The following is a 16,585-nucleotide window of genomic DNA, read 5'->3' as shown; positions in this document are numbered from 1 at the left end:
TGTTTTGTGTTTTTCGACATCCTCACCCCCTGCGATCGACTGGCAACCGGTCCAGGGTGTACCTGCCTCTTGCCCGTTGATGGCTGGGATAGGCTCCAGCACCCCCTGCAACCCCGAAAGGGATAGGCGGTATAGAAAATGGATGGATGGACATCCTCACCTGTCGACGGCAGGGTGGTACAGTGGCCGCCCGTCCTGAGGTGACAGGTAGCTGTAGAATGCTGATCCTCCCACCACTCGGATGTTGAACAGCACTCTTGTGTTCTGAAAGAGGGACACAACAAAAAGAAGTCATCAGGGTGTTTTGATGCTTCTCAGAACCAGACTATAAACAGCATTAAACTTTCAGGACATCACGTCTCCCACTTGAAGCCTCCCTCATATCCTCACATACAAGTTTCAAACACTGTGAACCCATTAAATCTCACTTTGAGTTAGCTGATCGTTGCTGTAGTGTCAACTAGAGATTAAATAACGCTGGGCTGGAATGTCGGACCTGATGCTGGTTTGTCAAAAAGAAGCTGGTGCCCCATAGATCTGCAACTTAACTGGGCTGATAAATACAGCGTGTACCCATACAAACCTGCGCTAGCTATCGCCCTTTTCCATGTGGTTCCAGCTTTACTAAACTAATTAGACATTTGTGGTTTTTAATGAAACGTTTCATCAACTATTTGATAAAATGTCAAGACAATTCATGTTCCTCTCGGGATGAATCACGTCGGTGATCCTCTGGCTTTTCATCTCGTGCCATCATTGAAATTTCAAATTTCCCATCGGCCTCAGCTGTACTTTTGTTTTGAACCAATTAGCAAATGTTAGCATGCTAACTTACTATCTTAAGGTGGCGATAATAGTAAACATTATACCTGCTTTAGCTCAGCATGTTGGCACTGTCATTGGAAGCGTGTTAGTACGCTGATGCGAGCCTTTAGCTCAAAGCAGCACTGTGATTAAATACAGCCTCACAGAGCTGCTAGCGTGGCTGCGGACTCTTAAGTCTTGTTAAGGTCTAAAATGAGTGCTGCCACCACACTGATTCACCACCCTTATGAGAAATGTTGATGCTTGCAGTTTTGTGGTGTTATTTGCCCATCATGGTTTTTGCATAACCGTGATGAGATGGTTTCATTATGGCAAAATGAGAACACATAGCTCAGGATTTAGACGAAGAACAAGAATTACCCACGACTTTTACTGTGATCAGTCAACATGACCGCTCAGTTTAGAGACTTCGGAACATAAAATGTGGGCTGAGATGGTTTTATGAATCCAATATGTGTATGCAGAAGAAGACTGACTAGCACAGTTTCATATGGTACATGTAAGTGTTTGTGTGTTCCTGTGACTCAAAGCAGAGACCGTGCAGTTGTCACCGAGCTGCTCTGTTCTTCTCTCCATCTCCACCTGCATGCTTTCATGTCCTACCAAGGCGTGTTACTAACTTAGCTTCTTCGCCAGAGTCTTTCTGCTTTGTTGTCTCGTAGGTCCCCATGGATAGAGGTTGAACATGGATTGTGAATTACAGCTATGTCTCCTGCCATGGCCCTGCTTGACATCCACTGCAACTGCCACTACTATTCGTCATACTTCCATTATTGTTACATCCATAGTGCTGTATTACGTACATATATAACATACATAAATACAGTATATCCCTGTCTATCTCGCTCTCTCTCTGTCAATGATAAAAACAGCCAACATTGCTTAAAACTTGTCATTTGTTGCTGGCACATGCTGATTGGAGTATTGTTTGTCCACTCAGATTAAAAGTTATTTAAAAAATGCTGAATTGGGAGTGAGTCTATACAAACGCTGGAATATATTTACACTCTCAGGGTTATATTTAACAAGTCTGCTGTGAACGGGCTAAAGCAACAAAATGACAGAGGAGAACAAAGTGGGCCACCATGAAAAGTGGGCCAAGACCTGCACCTGACATTTTGAGCTCACAGCAGTTCAGCTTGAATCAACATGTAGCACCAAAGATTTCTTTACATTCAAAATATCGTTTTCCAGCAAAAAATAATATTAATAAAACCATCGATAATCAGACTACTCTCTCATATCACTCTCAACCGGACTGGAAAGCTCAAGTTGAGAAGAAAAAAGAAGAACACATAAGACTAATATCTTCTCTTGCTCTGAAGAATGCGTTTATTACTCTGAGATCCTGGTAGATTGGAGGTGCTTTAGGAATGAAGGAGCGATTTGCAGAAATGAAAATGAGCTCCTCTTGTTCCAGTGAAATCTAGAGTATAGCTGCTGGCTGAGCTCAAACACAAACACCCACTCAGTCCTGCGAGGAAAGCTCGATCCAGCAGGATCTTTCTGATGACAAAGAGCACACAACAATACTGATATGCTGAATCCGCTGGAATGCAGACCCAGAGGGGAAGTTACACAATATTTCTGAATTACTGCCTCCCATATGTAATATACAGAACTGCTTAAAGTAAGTGCCGGTCAGCTGCTGAATACTGCAGCTGATGTTCAAGTACCATCTTGCTCTCATGCTCGGATTTTGTGTACACATGCAGAGCTGTGTAACTAAGACTATATTATCTTCTCTTCAGCTTTTCAGCATCATGTGTTTATGAACACTGCAGGCATCGAACTGCCCCGCGGTGCTTTTCCAGAGAACTCGTCAACTTCTCTGTGTTTTCAATCTGCTGTGTAAAAAAACTGTAATGCTAGATGACGGGTGTAAACTGAAAATAGGTTTTCTTGTCATTACAGACTTGCTTGGGCTTACTGTAAGTTCCAGTGAAAGGCTTGTGTGTACATGCGAGGACCACCCAAAGAGTCCTACATATTCCAACTTCTCAGGAAAAGGTCTTTTTTTTTTTTCCTGTAACAATGTTTAAAAAATAAAAAGGGAAAATTCCTTTAAATATGATACATTTCCACACTTTTCAAAGGTCTTGCATTTGCAAAGATACTGATTGCTTCAACAAAACAATTCAGGTCTACGCCTAACATGATCAGACTGAACTTGGTGCCATTTTCCAGTTATGGCTTAGCTTGACAACAGGCCTGTCAATCTTTGTATTTCACCACATCTTGAAACAGTGTGCCAGGAGCTCTAATAACAATGATACTTGAAGAAGTTTGGATGCTTTCTTTTTTCTTTTTTAAACAGCAATGAAAGTGAAAAAGTGCAAGGATTGGGTTAAACAGCTTTGCTCTAACATAAGATGCAGACATTAGCATGTCCCGCTAACCAGCTTGCTCCCTATAGTGCTAACTGAGCGTTGTTTTTGAAGCCAGGGGCATTTCATACTACATTAGTTTGTGAAGTCAGAGGTTAGCACATCCAATGTGCAGTATTTCCTCACTGTGGAACTCAGTCGTGGCTGTTAATATTACTTATTGAGTGTAGGCTCACATTAACAGCTCTAACAGCAACCTCAGCCAAAGTTATCTGTAGTAGCGTTACATTCACCAAAAGCATGGTTTAGTTTTCATCCTAAAAGTCTTTTGTCTTGTGTTTGAAAATTCAAACAACGACGTCTAGATGAAACCTCTGTAGAGCTTGTTCAAGTACGCCAGCTAAGCAGCTAAACACAGTCATGTTACGCCGGGTTCAGACCGGAGGAGGAGAGAAGCGCTGCCCGCTTCCTTTTGGCGCCCATGTTAACCAATGAGCTGTTCACAAGCAAATCTGGCAAGACAACACACAGATAATCTATTCTAAAAAAATAGAAAAGATCTGAATCAGATAATTGATTGATTGATGGAGTCTTTTAGTGTCCTACCATGTTTGTAGCCTTATTTAAGACCCTTTTATGAGATCCTCTGGACTCTGGACAACGCTGGAAACATTCAAGTCAGACATGAGACAAACTCATGTGTTTAATCACAGCTGATAAAATCTGCTAAAAACTGTTGTCTTTTCATCTAATTAAACTGACGGTTGCCAGCTGTGTGAAATGAAGGTCTAACTGTTTTACAGATTACTAATCAAGGGCTGACTCTGCTATCGTTAACTGAGTTGGGACAGAATAAAAGGTCAATTGTGACGGTTCAGGCAACATTCCTTTGTATAGTTAAATACTGTGCCATGTGTGCATGTATGCATATTTATGAGTACATGTTTATTTTCCACCCCGTAGAGGCAGATGAGAAGGAATATGTGAGAGCAACAATGAGTAATATGTGAGAAGAAAAAGGAACAAACGAGCAGATCTGGTCAGGCTCTGAGCAATGTCACCCCTGTCAGCCTGACTGCTGAGAAGTGGAGGGGAAAACCTGTGAAAAGTCATCTCAGCATCCTGTCAGAGGAGTGCATGAGCGTGAGGACTCGGCGGACACTCGCGGAGACTCTAACGTTGGTCATATTTCCCCATGAGAAACATCAAGGTTAATCACTTTTTGTGTTGAGTGAGGCTGGTGCGAGGGGAGGGGTGTTTGTGGCATTGTTTGTGCCTGTCAAGGCAAAAGATCTCCGATTACAATCCATGCAAACAAAGCAGGGTTTCATTATGTTGTGAGTTTGAGCATTGTGTACGTGTATTGAGGGATTTCTATTCACCACGCTCGATTCTTGTGCTAAAATGCTCACTCCGACTGAATCTCGCATCAAATCTGAAGCATTCAGTCTCGACACAATGCCGTCCTACTCCGAGTCTGCGCCAGAGGTCTAGCAGGAGAAGGTGTGAATGTGCGAGAACGCTTGTCTGACTATAAGTACTGTAGATGAATGTGCAGCCATCAGTGTACTGCAGCGTATTATATTTCGAGGTGTGCTTTAGCGGTGCATCAAGCCAGCCGCTGCCAAAATGAAGATGTCAAGTGATGTCAGTAACAGGAAAAATGGCTGTCAGAGAGGCCGTGCTTTTCTGTTTTTCGATCACGTCTTTGCTGAAGCTAAAATTAGACAGAGGCGGAAAAATCCACTCGTGAGTGCAATTCATTGATGCAGGAAAACTACAGATTCTGTTGAGATGAAAGATTTAGAGCAAACATCTGCTCTGAGCAGTACTCTTTTCTTGGCAGAGGTAGGCTCCAACAAACTGATTATACTGTACAAGCCTGGTTTTAATTAAATGGCTGACAGCATGAGGCACAAAGGAGACTACAGAGCTCCAGCAGAGTTACTGAAACTGCTGCACCTGACTCTTCTCTTCGCCTCTCTCCTGGCACATCTCAAAGAGCACTGAGTAATATGCAGCAAGCTGAGCAACAGTTTTCTTGCACGCCCCATGCTCTGTGTGGCTCTTTACTGCTGTTGTGTGTTCGCTGGCTCCACAAAGAGAGACACTGATTGGAAATGTGTTTGGCTACATGACTGACAGCACGCTACAGCGCACAATCATGTGCTGAAACACCAGCTCAAGTATGCGGTACAAGCAAGTGAGCAAGCAGAAGCAAGCAAGAAAATGGACCCTTTGGCTTGAGAAGTAAATAATTGATTTGACAGTGACATACAGCAGGGATGCATCTCGGCAAGCGACGCTGTTTGACTTTTCTAGGATTATTTCCCATGTTTTACAGGTAAACAATCATGCTTCTTTTTAGCCATGCATGGAGGCCTGGCAGGGCAACGGCCCACCTTCTGACCCAATCAAATCTCAAAAGCACTCACTGCTTGTCCTACAGCTTGTCACAGCAATATATTATGTAAATATATCATGATGTACATTGTGAAAATGAAATCATCGTGATACAAAACTATTAAAAGCTCCAATCTGTAATGGTTTGACTATATAAATTAAAGGTTTACTAACATATAAGATGGAAAAACCTGTCAAATGCAGCATTTTGTGTGTTTATCAAATGATCACTGTTGGACACATACAGCAGCCCTTACTCCTGTAACAATGCCTGATGATGAATTGGGTAGCCAGCTAAATTTGGGCTTAGCAAAGCTGAACAAATGATAACTGCAATTTTTCCGAATTGGAATACTCACTTCCTTTCATTAATGACATTAATGATTGCTTGAGTGTAAAGATAACTGTTTCCACTCTTGTTTCATTAATGAAAGATGAATTTGTGGATATAAATTCCATTTAGACTCAACAATGTGATTGTTGTACAGAGTAAGTACAGACACTCTGTCTGGTAGATCGTTTTAGAGTCCATGACTGTATTATTACTGCATCTTGGTGGGGGGCTGGACATTTTATTTGCATTTGAATCACTGATTGTTCCTAAAAAGTGGTTCCCAACCTCTACTGTCAGAATATCACTGGACGAAATGTCTTCCAATAACTCTAGCATTATTCACCTATTTCTAAAGTCCTTTCTCATTGCTAGATTCCATCCTGTGTACGTTCAGGAAAGAACTATGATTGCAGTCTGTAAAACAGCCTTCATTGAAAAGAGCTCCAGAGACTAGCACAGCAACAGGCCAAAAGAGAAAAGTTATGTTTCCTCGACAAACGTGCCATAGAGTCACTGAAATGGCTTCAAATCGACCACCGCAGAAAGAAAAACTACTTTGTCCACAATCATTTATTAATACACAAAACAGTGTAAGTGTCCCTCTTTGTATCAGTGAGAGTGTCCCAAACCAGTTGGCCTGACTCTGGCGTGGTGTCCCAGTGCGTGCAGCGAGAGGAAACCAATTTCTCTCTGCCTCCAGCTGGCGCTTAAAGCTCTCCCACCTGTACTACGCAATGTCCTTGTGTGGGCACGCTTCGCCCTGCCCCGAGCCAATAAACCTGTCTCGGAACAGGTGTGCCAGCCGGCATGGCAGGAGGGAACCGTGTCCCCTCTCTGCCTCCAGCCGGTGCTCAAAACAAGCTCGCCCACGCGACGCGGCTATCAAATATATGTTTTAAAGCGCCATGGAGCAATTTCTACTGACTTATTAGACAAGGCTGTAGCTTTAGTACAAGGGTGTTCTGGTTGTGGCTGCAGTGAATGAATAATAATAATAATAACAACAATAAATAAGAAATTCCTCCACTTTATTGTTGATGTTGTGAGTTGCAGTAGATGTCCAGGATGTAACTGCCATAATTTTGTCCTCATTGTCTGTATCTCACTGCAACTCTTGAGTTTTGTTTCATATCAATCTTTTCCTCTGGACTGGATGTGATCGGATCACAGGCAGGGTTTAACCGGAGGACATGGTTTCAAGCATCTGCTGCACTAAAGAGTCTGTATGTGAGTCCATGTGTGGGGGCAGAGAATTGAGTTTCCTTACACGGATCAATTATCACATTTTCATTAGTAGCTGGCCAGTACCTGTGCCTGAGCTCCATTGATCATCAGGTAATAAAGCTTGCTGAGGATGCTCTGCTGCAGCTGGTCCCAGGAAATAGACCGGTCCTCCCTCATTAGGAATGGAGGTCCAAACCTTTAACAGGAATAGAAAAAGTTCAAAATGACAGCTCACAATAGCTCGACTCGGCCAGTCCACATTAATCCTGACTGGTTCAAATGTCTACTTAGCCTATTGTGATGTAAATAATCATTTATTAACATTATCAGCAGGAATTCTCATTACAGCACATCTATGGAAGGACAGAGAGATAATAAGGAGTGAAACTAGCCGATGAGGAGAGGGACAATCATCCCTCTGAAAAGACAGATCACATGACACATTAATCATAATACACATTTAATTGAGGGCTGCCCTCTATTGTATGCTTGCGATTATTAGTGTGAGACCATGTGAGCATGTGTGTATACAAGGAAACAAAGACAGATATATACACACACACACACACACACACACACACACACACACACACACTGAATGAGGATAGGGTGCTATAAAACTGCAGATTAGACAGTCAGAATAGAAGGTTAACAAACAAAAGCTTTGTTGCATCTTGTAAAAGTAATATTATTTTCGATTCTTGCATTTAAATAAAGCAGTAGAAATCAAACTGAGTCATACAGTTTTCCCATTACATCATACAGAAATACCACGGAGATTCTCAAAGTAAATTAGGATGGATTACTGCTCAGGATGGTAACCATTAACATTCTGTGGTGGCTGAAGAGCAACAGCTGCAGCCAGCACGACATGGAAAGAGACAATATCCACAGCAAAATGAGAGGGAAAATGACTTAACTCTGTGGAAGGAGAGGGAAAAAAGCCATTCTTTTCGCTGGTTTGGTTTGTAACAAATGGACATAGTGTGCTAAATACAAAGGTTGTGTTAGCAACTCTCTAGCTCCTCATACCCACAGTGAGTGTTTCAACTACCCCCAACCTACAAATGAATACAGAAAGCAAAGTACATAGAGGTCACAGTTCATGCAATGAAATCTGCTATCTACTTTAGTGCACAGTGACCCATATTTATTTTCCACCTCCTCCCCAGATACGAGAATCACTATCAAGATGTAAGATATAAGTAAAATGTCATGAAATCAAATCGTTAACTTCCAAGAGCAGCAATGCAAAAACACTGAACATTTGGGCACCACGCACGAAATGTGAAACTTTCTTAAATCCTATCTGCTGCTATCGATTGCTTTCACAGTTTTAATAAACCGATGAAACCGCGAGCTTTCACACTTTGCTGATTTTCAGAAACGCAACTGTGATGCTCTTCTACAGACAACCAGAGCGAGAAACAAGTATGTGACTCCAATGTCATTTACTTGGCACTGACAAGTCCTCCAGCTGTCATGGAATGAGAGTGAGATGGGTGGGTGGTCTGATCAACGATGGTGAGGCGTTTGAAGGAGAAACCCAGACACGGATGGGATTGGACTTTGCCACAGCTGTGTTGGCAAGCTCACCTATATTGATCTCTCTGGACTCTGTCAGGGAGACAAATGTCTGATCTCTATATCGTGCCAGATGCCAGATTCCTCTGCCGATTGATTCTGAAACTCATCTCATAGTGAGATGTGAGTCCTTTAACGTGACCTTGACCTTCAGAGCATGGCTAAATGCAATGTGGACTGAACTTCATGCAGAGCTACTGAGAAGCTGTTAACAGAGAAACCAACAAAAAAACTAACGACAGACAACCAATTCAGAAAAGGCAAGAACCCCGTAAAAGGGTTTGCAACATAAATACGGCCACATACAGTACATGATATAATGCTAACAGGCTAAGGCTAAACCTGCATGTCCCAGGTAAAAGTCCTGGCATCATAATCACCAGCTGATGAATAACGGAGACACAGTGGAGCAGTGTAATTCCTGTTTGGCTGGAGATGCTTGATTGTTATCTTCCCAAAACCAAATAAAGAGCAGGACAGAGCTGCTAATGTTAGCTTATACTCTGACACAGGAGCACATTGGCTACCACAGGGTGGATGTTACAGTCCTGAACAGGTATTTTTCTAACATAACCTCTAGTTAGCTAATGACATGCCCCATGGATTGGATAATGCTTAGTTACTACTGTAGGTAATAACCTGGTTAGAGAGGCGTCTGAACGTTAGCAACTTACGTTAGAGCAGGAACACAGTTGAATCTTTTCCCTACAATTTTGCTCTTTAGTTAAGTAAAAGGTAGAAAGACAACACCCTCCAGACTCTCAAGATGCTGAATATTTTATCTTATTAGAGCCCTATGCACACCATTTCATCCTGTGAAACTGCTTTGCCTGCCTTGCCTAGTTATATTTGCTAAGCTAGGATTCAACAATCACCATTAGGGCGTGGGGTTTCATGAAGGGTCAGATGATATAATTACCTAACAGCATGTTGGCCTGCCCCTCCAGCGTTGCACACCAACAGCAGAATCTTGACAGGGACACCTTGGTTGAGGAACTCTGACGACAAAGTCCCAGATGAAGGTAACCTCTGACCTTCAGGACCAGTGGAGTACGGTGATGATGGGAGGCTGTGATGGTAACCTGGCAGAGGAGGAAGGATAGAGGTAGTAAAATGAGTCACAGGAAGAGGGCAGTTTCTTGATAAATCCTGCTGATGCTGATCATTTCACATTCTTTGGGTAAACAGCTTACTTTCAGAGATGTTCCACTGATATCTGACAGCATGAAGTGCACAATAGTTCTCTCCTTGAAAGGAAGATGAACTTTTTTCATGCACTGAAAACTCGATCATTGAACTTAACACCTCTCACGAGGAGCGAGGAGGAGAATTGAGATATATAAAGTGGCGAGACAGCAGCTTTCTATTTGGGGAACAGTGATTCATAGGGGAGAACAGATGGACCAATGGCTGCCTGCACTCTCAGCAGGAGGTATTATCTGATGCAGCTTCTGCTCCACATCCTGTCCTGGTGGGGTGCCAAGCAGCACCACTTCTCTTCCGTTCCCCTCGCCTCTCAGAGGAGTGTGACTGACTGAGCGAAAAGCTGAGATTACAAGTTCCCCGTGAAACGTGACGTCACACAGCTGACAGATCTCTGGGCTTAGCATGCAGGTCGGCCCCTCAGAAGTTCATGGTGATAAATCACACGGTAAATTACACTCGCAGACACAGGTATTGATTGACCATGGTGGCTGTGCTATCTCCAAATGTTTCATTAAACACTGCTGTTTACACCTGAAGCATGATTTGTCACTGACAAAGCAAATGCCACCGCTGAGCATCCTGTTAGCGGGACCCTTGCAAAGTAACAAGCCTCTGTGTTGGCACCAACCTCCTCCTACAGAAATAATTGGGGTGTGAGGACGCTAAGCTGTGCGCCGTATGAAGGGCGAGACCTATTCAAAACTAATCAAACTCTACATTTAAACCACCAGAGCTTTAACATTGAAACCTCTGATTGCAGTGTCTTGACCCTGAGAATGAGAGTAATAAGTATGCACAGCTTTTCATTTATTAATGTCGCTCTAATCAAGCAAGTGATAAAACTTGCTTAAATCATGTGCTGTAATTTACATGAGTAGTGACCTCTGACAGCTGGGGATGATTAATGGGGAAAAGATTCTTCCTTTAAATGCCCACTGAAACATGTTCATGAAACAGCAGTGAAATGCAGAGGTCACCTTTTGGCCTATCAGGCTAAGATTTATACAGCGATGCCGTGGAGCAGACCACCCCTCGTCTCTCATTAAATCATCTTTTATGGCTCACTGTCAAAAACTGTACTGTTTCTAGACAGTTTTTCAAGGCTTCCCACGTGATTTTTTTTTTTTTTACCTTGTTTACGAGATGAATAATGGTGGAAGTATGAGATGTGTGTGCGTATGCTTGTGTTTCCACTTGTGTAGATGTGCTTTAACACTGTCTGACAATTCCCACAGCTATGCCTTAAAAGCAGTGCTGTAAAAAAGCATGTGAAAATGGGTAACGCACGAAACCTACAAAAAGTTAACTTAGTTTAGCATGCCTGTTGATTTTATCTCTAATTATCAAAAAGCCTCTAACTAATTCTAAGAAACCACGGGAGCCTGTGATGTCATCGTTCCTCTGCGCTCTCAGGCTTCTTTCATTGTCAAACAGACACACGGATGAGCCAGACTAAACACAGGCTATGTGAAAGCCCATGATTAAACACCTCTGCCCCTACAGGGATCGACTTTACCCACAGCTACAGTGCAACTACCCTCCAATCCCATTAGCTGTCTGCACAGTCACATTCAAGGTCTTTCAACAAAAACAGTGGTTAGACAGATACATGCATGTTTTCTGACCAAAGCTTATTTTGATTTTCTAATGCAGACTTTTTTTTTTTTAAATTTTACACAATACATAATTTGCTGGGAAAAAAAAAACTGTTTACAAACTGAGAACAAGATGCATATTGTGCCTTTGCCAAAAGAAAGTTGAGTGAGATGCATGTTTATTATGTGATTTAAGGTATAAAAAAACTAGCTATAAACTAGTTTATGGTTATTTTTCCTTTGTGGGACTGAGTAAACATATGTCATTCATGTGTAATCTCCTCTCCAGAATTACTTAATTGTCACATTTAATTGTTTTCCTGTTTGAAAGGAGCAATGCAGCCCCTGAGGGTTGGTTGGATTTATGATACATGTGGCAAATGTGTCATGCACAAACTGGCGGCGTGTGGCAGGCTGATAAAGAAAGCACACTCTGCTAATAATATTGTAATACTGCCAGTTATCTGATTTGAGCTAAATCTCTTGTTAAACAAGACTATGAGTCTGTAGGCGAGAGGCTCTGCAGTGCTGTCACAGTGGTGCTAAATGCTAATGTCAGCATGCTAACATATAATGGCAATGCTAACATGCAGGTGTTTATAATGTTTACCAAGTTCACATCTTATTTCAACATGTTAGCATGCCAACATTAGCTAATTAGAAGTAAACACAAAGTACAGCTGAGGCCGATGGGACGATCGTTACTCTTGTAGGTTGAAACTAAAGTATCAGACAATTTGTAACTTGATAATGTGATAGAAGCAGATGAAAGTTAAGGGGTCACCAAAGTTATTACAATTATCTTGAGGGGAACATGGATGCATGAAAAATTTTATGCCATTAGAGCATTCAAAGTTTGACTGACTGACTGACTGACTGTGAGTTGACCTAATTTACTGTGACACATTGATCAGATTTTCTACATCAGCTGGACCTGAAATATCCTGATCATTTAGAAGCTAAAATGGCCAAAACACTAATACCATGACAAGTGGAACAAGGGCCACTGGCATGATACAGTACTGTAGCAGCAATAGATGAAACCCTTCATGGCAGGAACATGCCAGGACCTTGTGGTGGTCTCTACTGTTAATCGTGTAAAATTGTTATTGTTGTCTGTAAAAAATAAGCAAAACCCAAACTCCAGTATGAGGGATGATCTCATTTTACTGAAAACTGGGCAGTGAATGAAGAGGAGGAAGAACCTGTTCTCTGTTTGTAACAGAGATAAAAGAATGTGAAATGGATACTTAACTGTGGAAGCCAATTATCTGCTTCCAAATTTTCCTTGGCAGGTGATCCTACATTCAAGTCTCGTCCTTGGCACTCCTCACAGTGTTATTGTGCTTATTCATTTCTGCACCGTCCAATCCCAAACAGAAAAGGCTTCTTTCTCACATGAAACTTGTGAACAACACTTTAAGATTTTATACATTAATTATTTTAAATGTGAACCGCGATTACTTGATTGCCAGGTGGTAGGCACATGAAAATGCTGCAATCCAAATGCAAACACAGAATTGTGTCTCCACTCAGTAAAGCAGGTCGGGTCAAACTTTCTATTTCTTCACATGCTGAAGCAGCTCTATTCTGCATTTAAAGATTTTGGAGGGTGGTGTCTTTTTCCTCAGCCTTTCCAAAACAAACACAAGAGCATAGAGAGAGCTGTGGGAGGCCGTGGCTCAGGAGGTAGAGCGGAGACCACCAATCAGAAAGTCAGAGGTTTGATCCCTGGCTCCTGCAACATTAACTCATTAGAATTCCACTGTGCATGTCGAATTGTCCTTGGTAGGGCAAGGTACTGAACCCAAAAATGCTCACGATGCTGTGTCATCAGCGTGTGTGTGAGTGGGTGGATGTCAAGCTACTTTGAGTGTTCAAAGCGCTACATAAGTGCAGTCCATTTAACAAATAAGGAATGAATTAAAAAGTGTTTTTGTCTGCTCTAACATAAGCTGCAGTTGTTAACATGTCTGGCTAATTAGCTTACTAGTTACTGCTACTAAACATTGCTTCCAAAGCAGAAGAGCACACCATTCACTTGAGCTCATTCCATTATTTGTGGGTTTACGGCAACCAGACGTCCTGGTTTGTAGGTTTCCTGCTGGGTGTCTTGAATTCTGACAAAAAGCATAATAGGCTGTGATTCTTGCAGCTCTTTCTGAGAGAAGTACTACTATGGTTAGCTGCCATGAAGAGATGATCTTTCATTTCTAATGAGCTTCCTTCATAAAGTACCCAGCAACGCAACAGCAACATGCTGCGTTCATGGCGTTGAAAGGTGCCTTCGGTAGGTGAGCTAAGGGTTGAAATAACTGTCCCCTACACTGATGAAAGTGCCTATGGTGTGTGTGTAAGTGCATACATGCGAATAGTTGAATAGAGGAACAATGCTTCTTTATTTGCATGTCTTCTACTGAGATCATCAGCCAGTAAGGATGCTGACGACAGGTAACTTTAGCCTCAGGCTTTCAGCATGGTGTCGTGTAAGTGGCCATCACGTGCATATCTGAGACCACTTCATAGGCTTCTCCTTCTGAAATGCATCAGCTGAGAAATCCAGTCAGCATTTTAATCAAACACACAGAGCTAGCGTTAGCTTAATTAGCAACCCAGCCAGGGCTAATAAATCCTGTGACAAACAGTTGACATTTTCAGCTGATGTTGGCTAGACATGAGAGATCTGCTCGTCTGCCTCTGTTTGAAATCAAGGACCCATTGTTTCAAGGATTCTGATGGTAAATCTACCATCATTATAACCTGAACACGTGCTGTGTGAGAAATGAACCAATGGGTGTAGCAACACAACAGTTACCAATAACCAGTAACAAGACATGCTAGGTTGATCGTTTGCAGCCAACATTTTTCTGACCCTGCGTGACCTTGTCAGACAGCCAGCACTGGGGAATGAATGAAATGATGATTTGAGTGTGTCGACGAGAGGTGATACGTGCAGTGTTGAGAATGTGATGTAAGAGATTAATTTTAAGTACAGCAGGGAGGTTGGGAGTCAGAGTGGGAAGGTCATCTCATCATTAGTTTGCCTCTGGCGAGATCCAAGGGTATTTAATTTTTTCATTCACAGCAGACACAGAACAGCTCTTTACTGAATGTGTCACGCTTTCTCTAACAGTGCGTGAAAACCTTGAAATATACTGAATGCTGGTGAAACTCAATCAATCAAGTGTGTTATGAATAACAAGGAAGCACACTGGTGAAGCATAATAAAAAAGGTTATACTAAGATTTCACTCCATGAGAAGTGCTGGCTCTGCATTTGTCAAGCAATCAGGAAGCTGCTTTCTCTAGACTCCATACTTAACATGAGGCGTAATTTAATGCAGAAGGACATAATCCACATTGATAACCATTCTTTAACATTAGCACTGCACATGAGAATGCTTAGCTTACCAGACTAAGCTTTAATGAGACCCCTGATGAGTTTCTTATTCTATCTCATATCTAACCCAAAAGACTAACTTTCATTTAAACATTTATGGACAATTGATTACGGGTGTCTCAGGGATCAGACCATTTAGATTTAGTAATTACAGGAGGGACATAAAGATCCCATTTTAATGGCTCCAGACAAGCTAAAAGCATTACAGATCATTGTTGTGAGTGGATAGAAAAAACTGTAATAAAAGATGCATTTTATACATCAATATGATCTTATAATGGCACCGTTTACTCATATGCTATTTTGATTTTATAGCTTTGATTAATCACAGTGAGGCAGAAAATACTTATGGGCTGTAGTTGAGTAAAATAAAAATAAATTAAGTAACTCAATATTTCATTTATGTACATACATAATTTAAGAGAGCCTGGTGGGATATACATCAATCAGGAAATGCTCTTTTCAATGAAGTATCAAAACAAGCTCATGCTGCCTTTTTGGTATCGCATCACTTTGGCTTTGCTCATTCTTTTGTCTGAAAAAGTTACATGTGAAGAATAAATAATGGAGATGGAGAGAGTCATATGAAGTGGTGCAATGCTTTAGCGAATAAGCGTTGCACATATTTGACTTTATCGAGTGAATAGATATCGCATGAGCACATTTCCTAAGCGTCACTGTTCCTTTAAAGATGACAATATATTATATGTATTCTCTCAGGACAAACATATCAGTGTGAAAGACAGGACGATCTGCAAAGCACAGAGAAGTGTTGAGTGATGATGTAGAGTTTCCATATCAACCCCTGCAGGCTGAGCCATGAAGAGCCCAGAGGGTTTAGTCTGTGCCAGCATGCAGACTGTCAGGGGGGCCTCCTATTAGGCAGCACTGCTCTGTGCGGCCACTGAACTACATAAATTGAAGCACTAAAAGTCACATTTTTCAGGAACAACAGCAGCATTGACACAGTGCTGGGACTACATTTACAGCCCTGTGAGACAGGACAACGGAGCAGAACCTATTTGTTTACACCGCAGAGCAAGACACAAGGAGATGCTATGCACTGAAGTACTCTGGGCACACATTTCACATCTCTAGTTGAAAATCAGATGAAATGAAGACATAATTCATGGAGCTCTATATTAACTTATACTTATTAATGTGCTCCCCAACGGCCCCTTGCAGTGAGGTGCATTCCCTGAGGGTTTCATTAAGCAAAGCACATTAATAACATTAGTTTGTTTGCTTACAGATCTGTGTGCACACCCACAATACAGCAGGGAAAAATATTAATCTAATACCACAAACTACCTATACTGAAGGACATCCTGTGTTATGTTGTATCTAAAAATAGCGCGTTACACTCTGACTTTACTTCCCGCCTTCAGTCATGCAGCTACCTGAGATCCGTGCAGAGCCTCCTCTGATGTAGAGGGGTGGAGCCTGGAAGGCGTAGATGATATCATTCTCAGCTATGCTGGTCAGATCCTCCTCATCAAAGAAGGACCGCTGGAAGCCTGTGGAGTAAACCTCTGTCAGGATCACCTGAGGAAAGACAAATGTACAAACACATACACGTTAGTTTCCTTATCACAGTGTCACTACACATCTTATAATGCGGTATGAGGGAACTTTGAACCCACTAACCTTTGCACTATTATTCCCCTTAATCTCAAGTCCAGCTTAAT

At 41.9% G+C, this 16,585-nt stretch overlaps 1 protein-coding gene across 2 annotated transcripts in view; it reads right to left on the bottom strand.

Annotated features, from left to right (window-relative positions):
- The window catches only part of usp43b (ubiquitin specific peptidase 43b), a 60,612-nt gene that overhangs the window by 9,209 nt on the left and 34,818 nt on the right, over positions 1–16,585 (bottom strand). For both annotated transcript variants that reach the window (XM_070981451.1, XM_070981450.1), the window contains exons 6-9: positions 16,298–16,442; positions 9,617–9,779; positions 7,198–7,309; positions 161–264 (exon numbers count right to left, since the gene is read on the bottom strand). In XM_070981451.1, the coding sequence (XP_070837552.1) occupies positions 161–264; positions 7,198–7,309; positions 9,617–9,779; positions 16,298–16,442 (524 nt within the window). The remainder of the gene's footprint in view (positions 1–160; positions 265–7,197; positions 7,310–9,616; positions 9,780–16,297; positions 16,443–16,585) is intronic.

This window comes from Chaetodon trifascialis, chromosome 15 (genome assembly GCF_039877785.1).
Source record: "Chaetodon trifascialis isolate fChaTrf1 chromosome 15, fChaTrf1.hap1, whole genome shotgun sequence".
In the NCBI taxonomy this organism is placed as follows: Eukaryota; Metazoa; Chordata; class Actinopteri; order Chaetodontiformes; family Chaetodontidae; genus Chaetodon; species Chaetodon trifascialis.
This window is presented reverse-complemented; position numbering and strand designations above follow the sequence as displayed.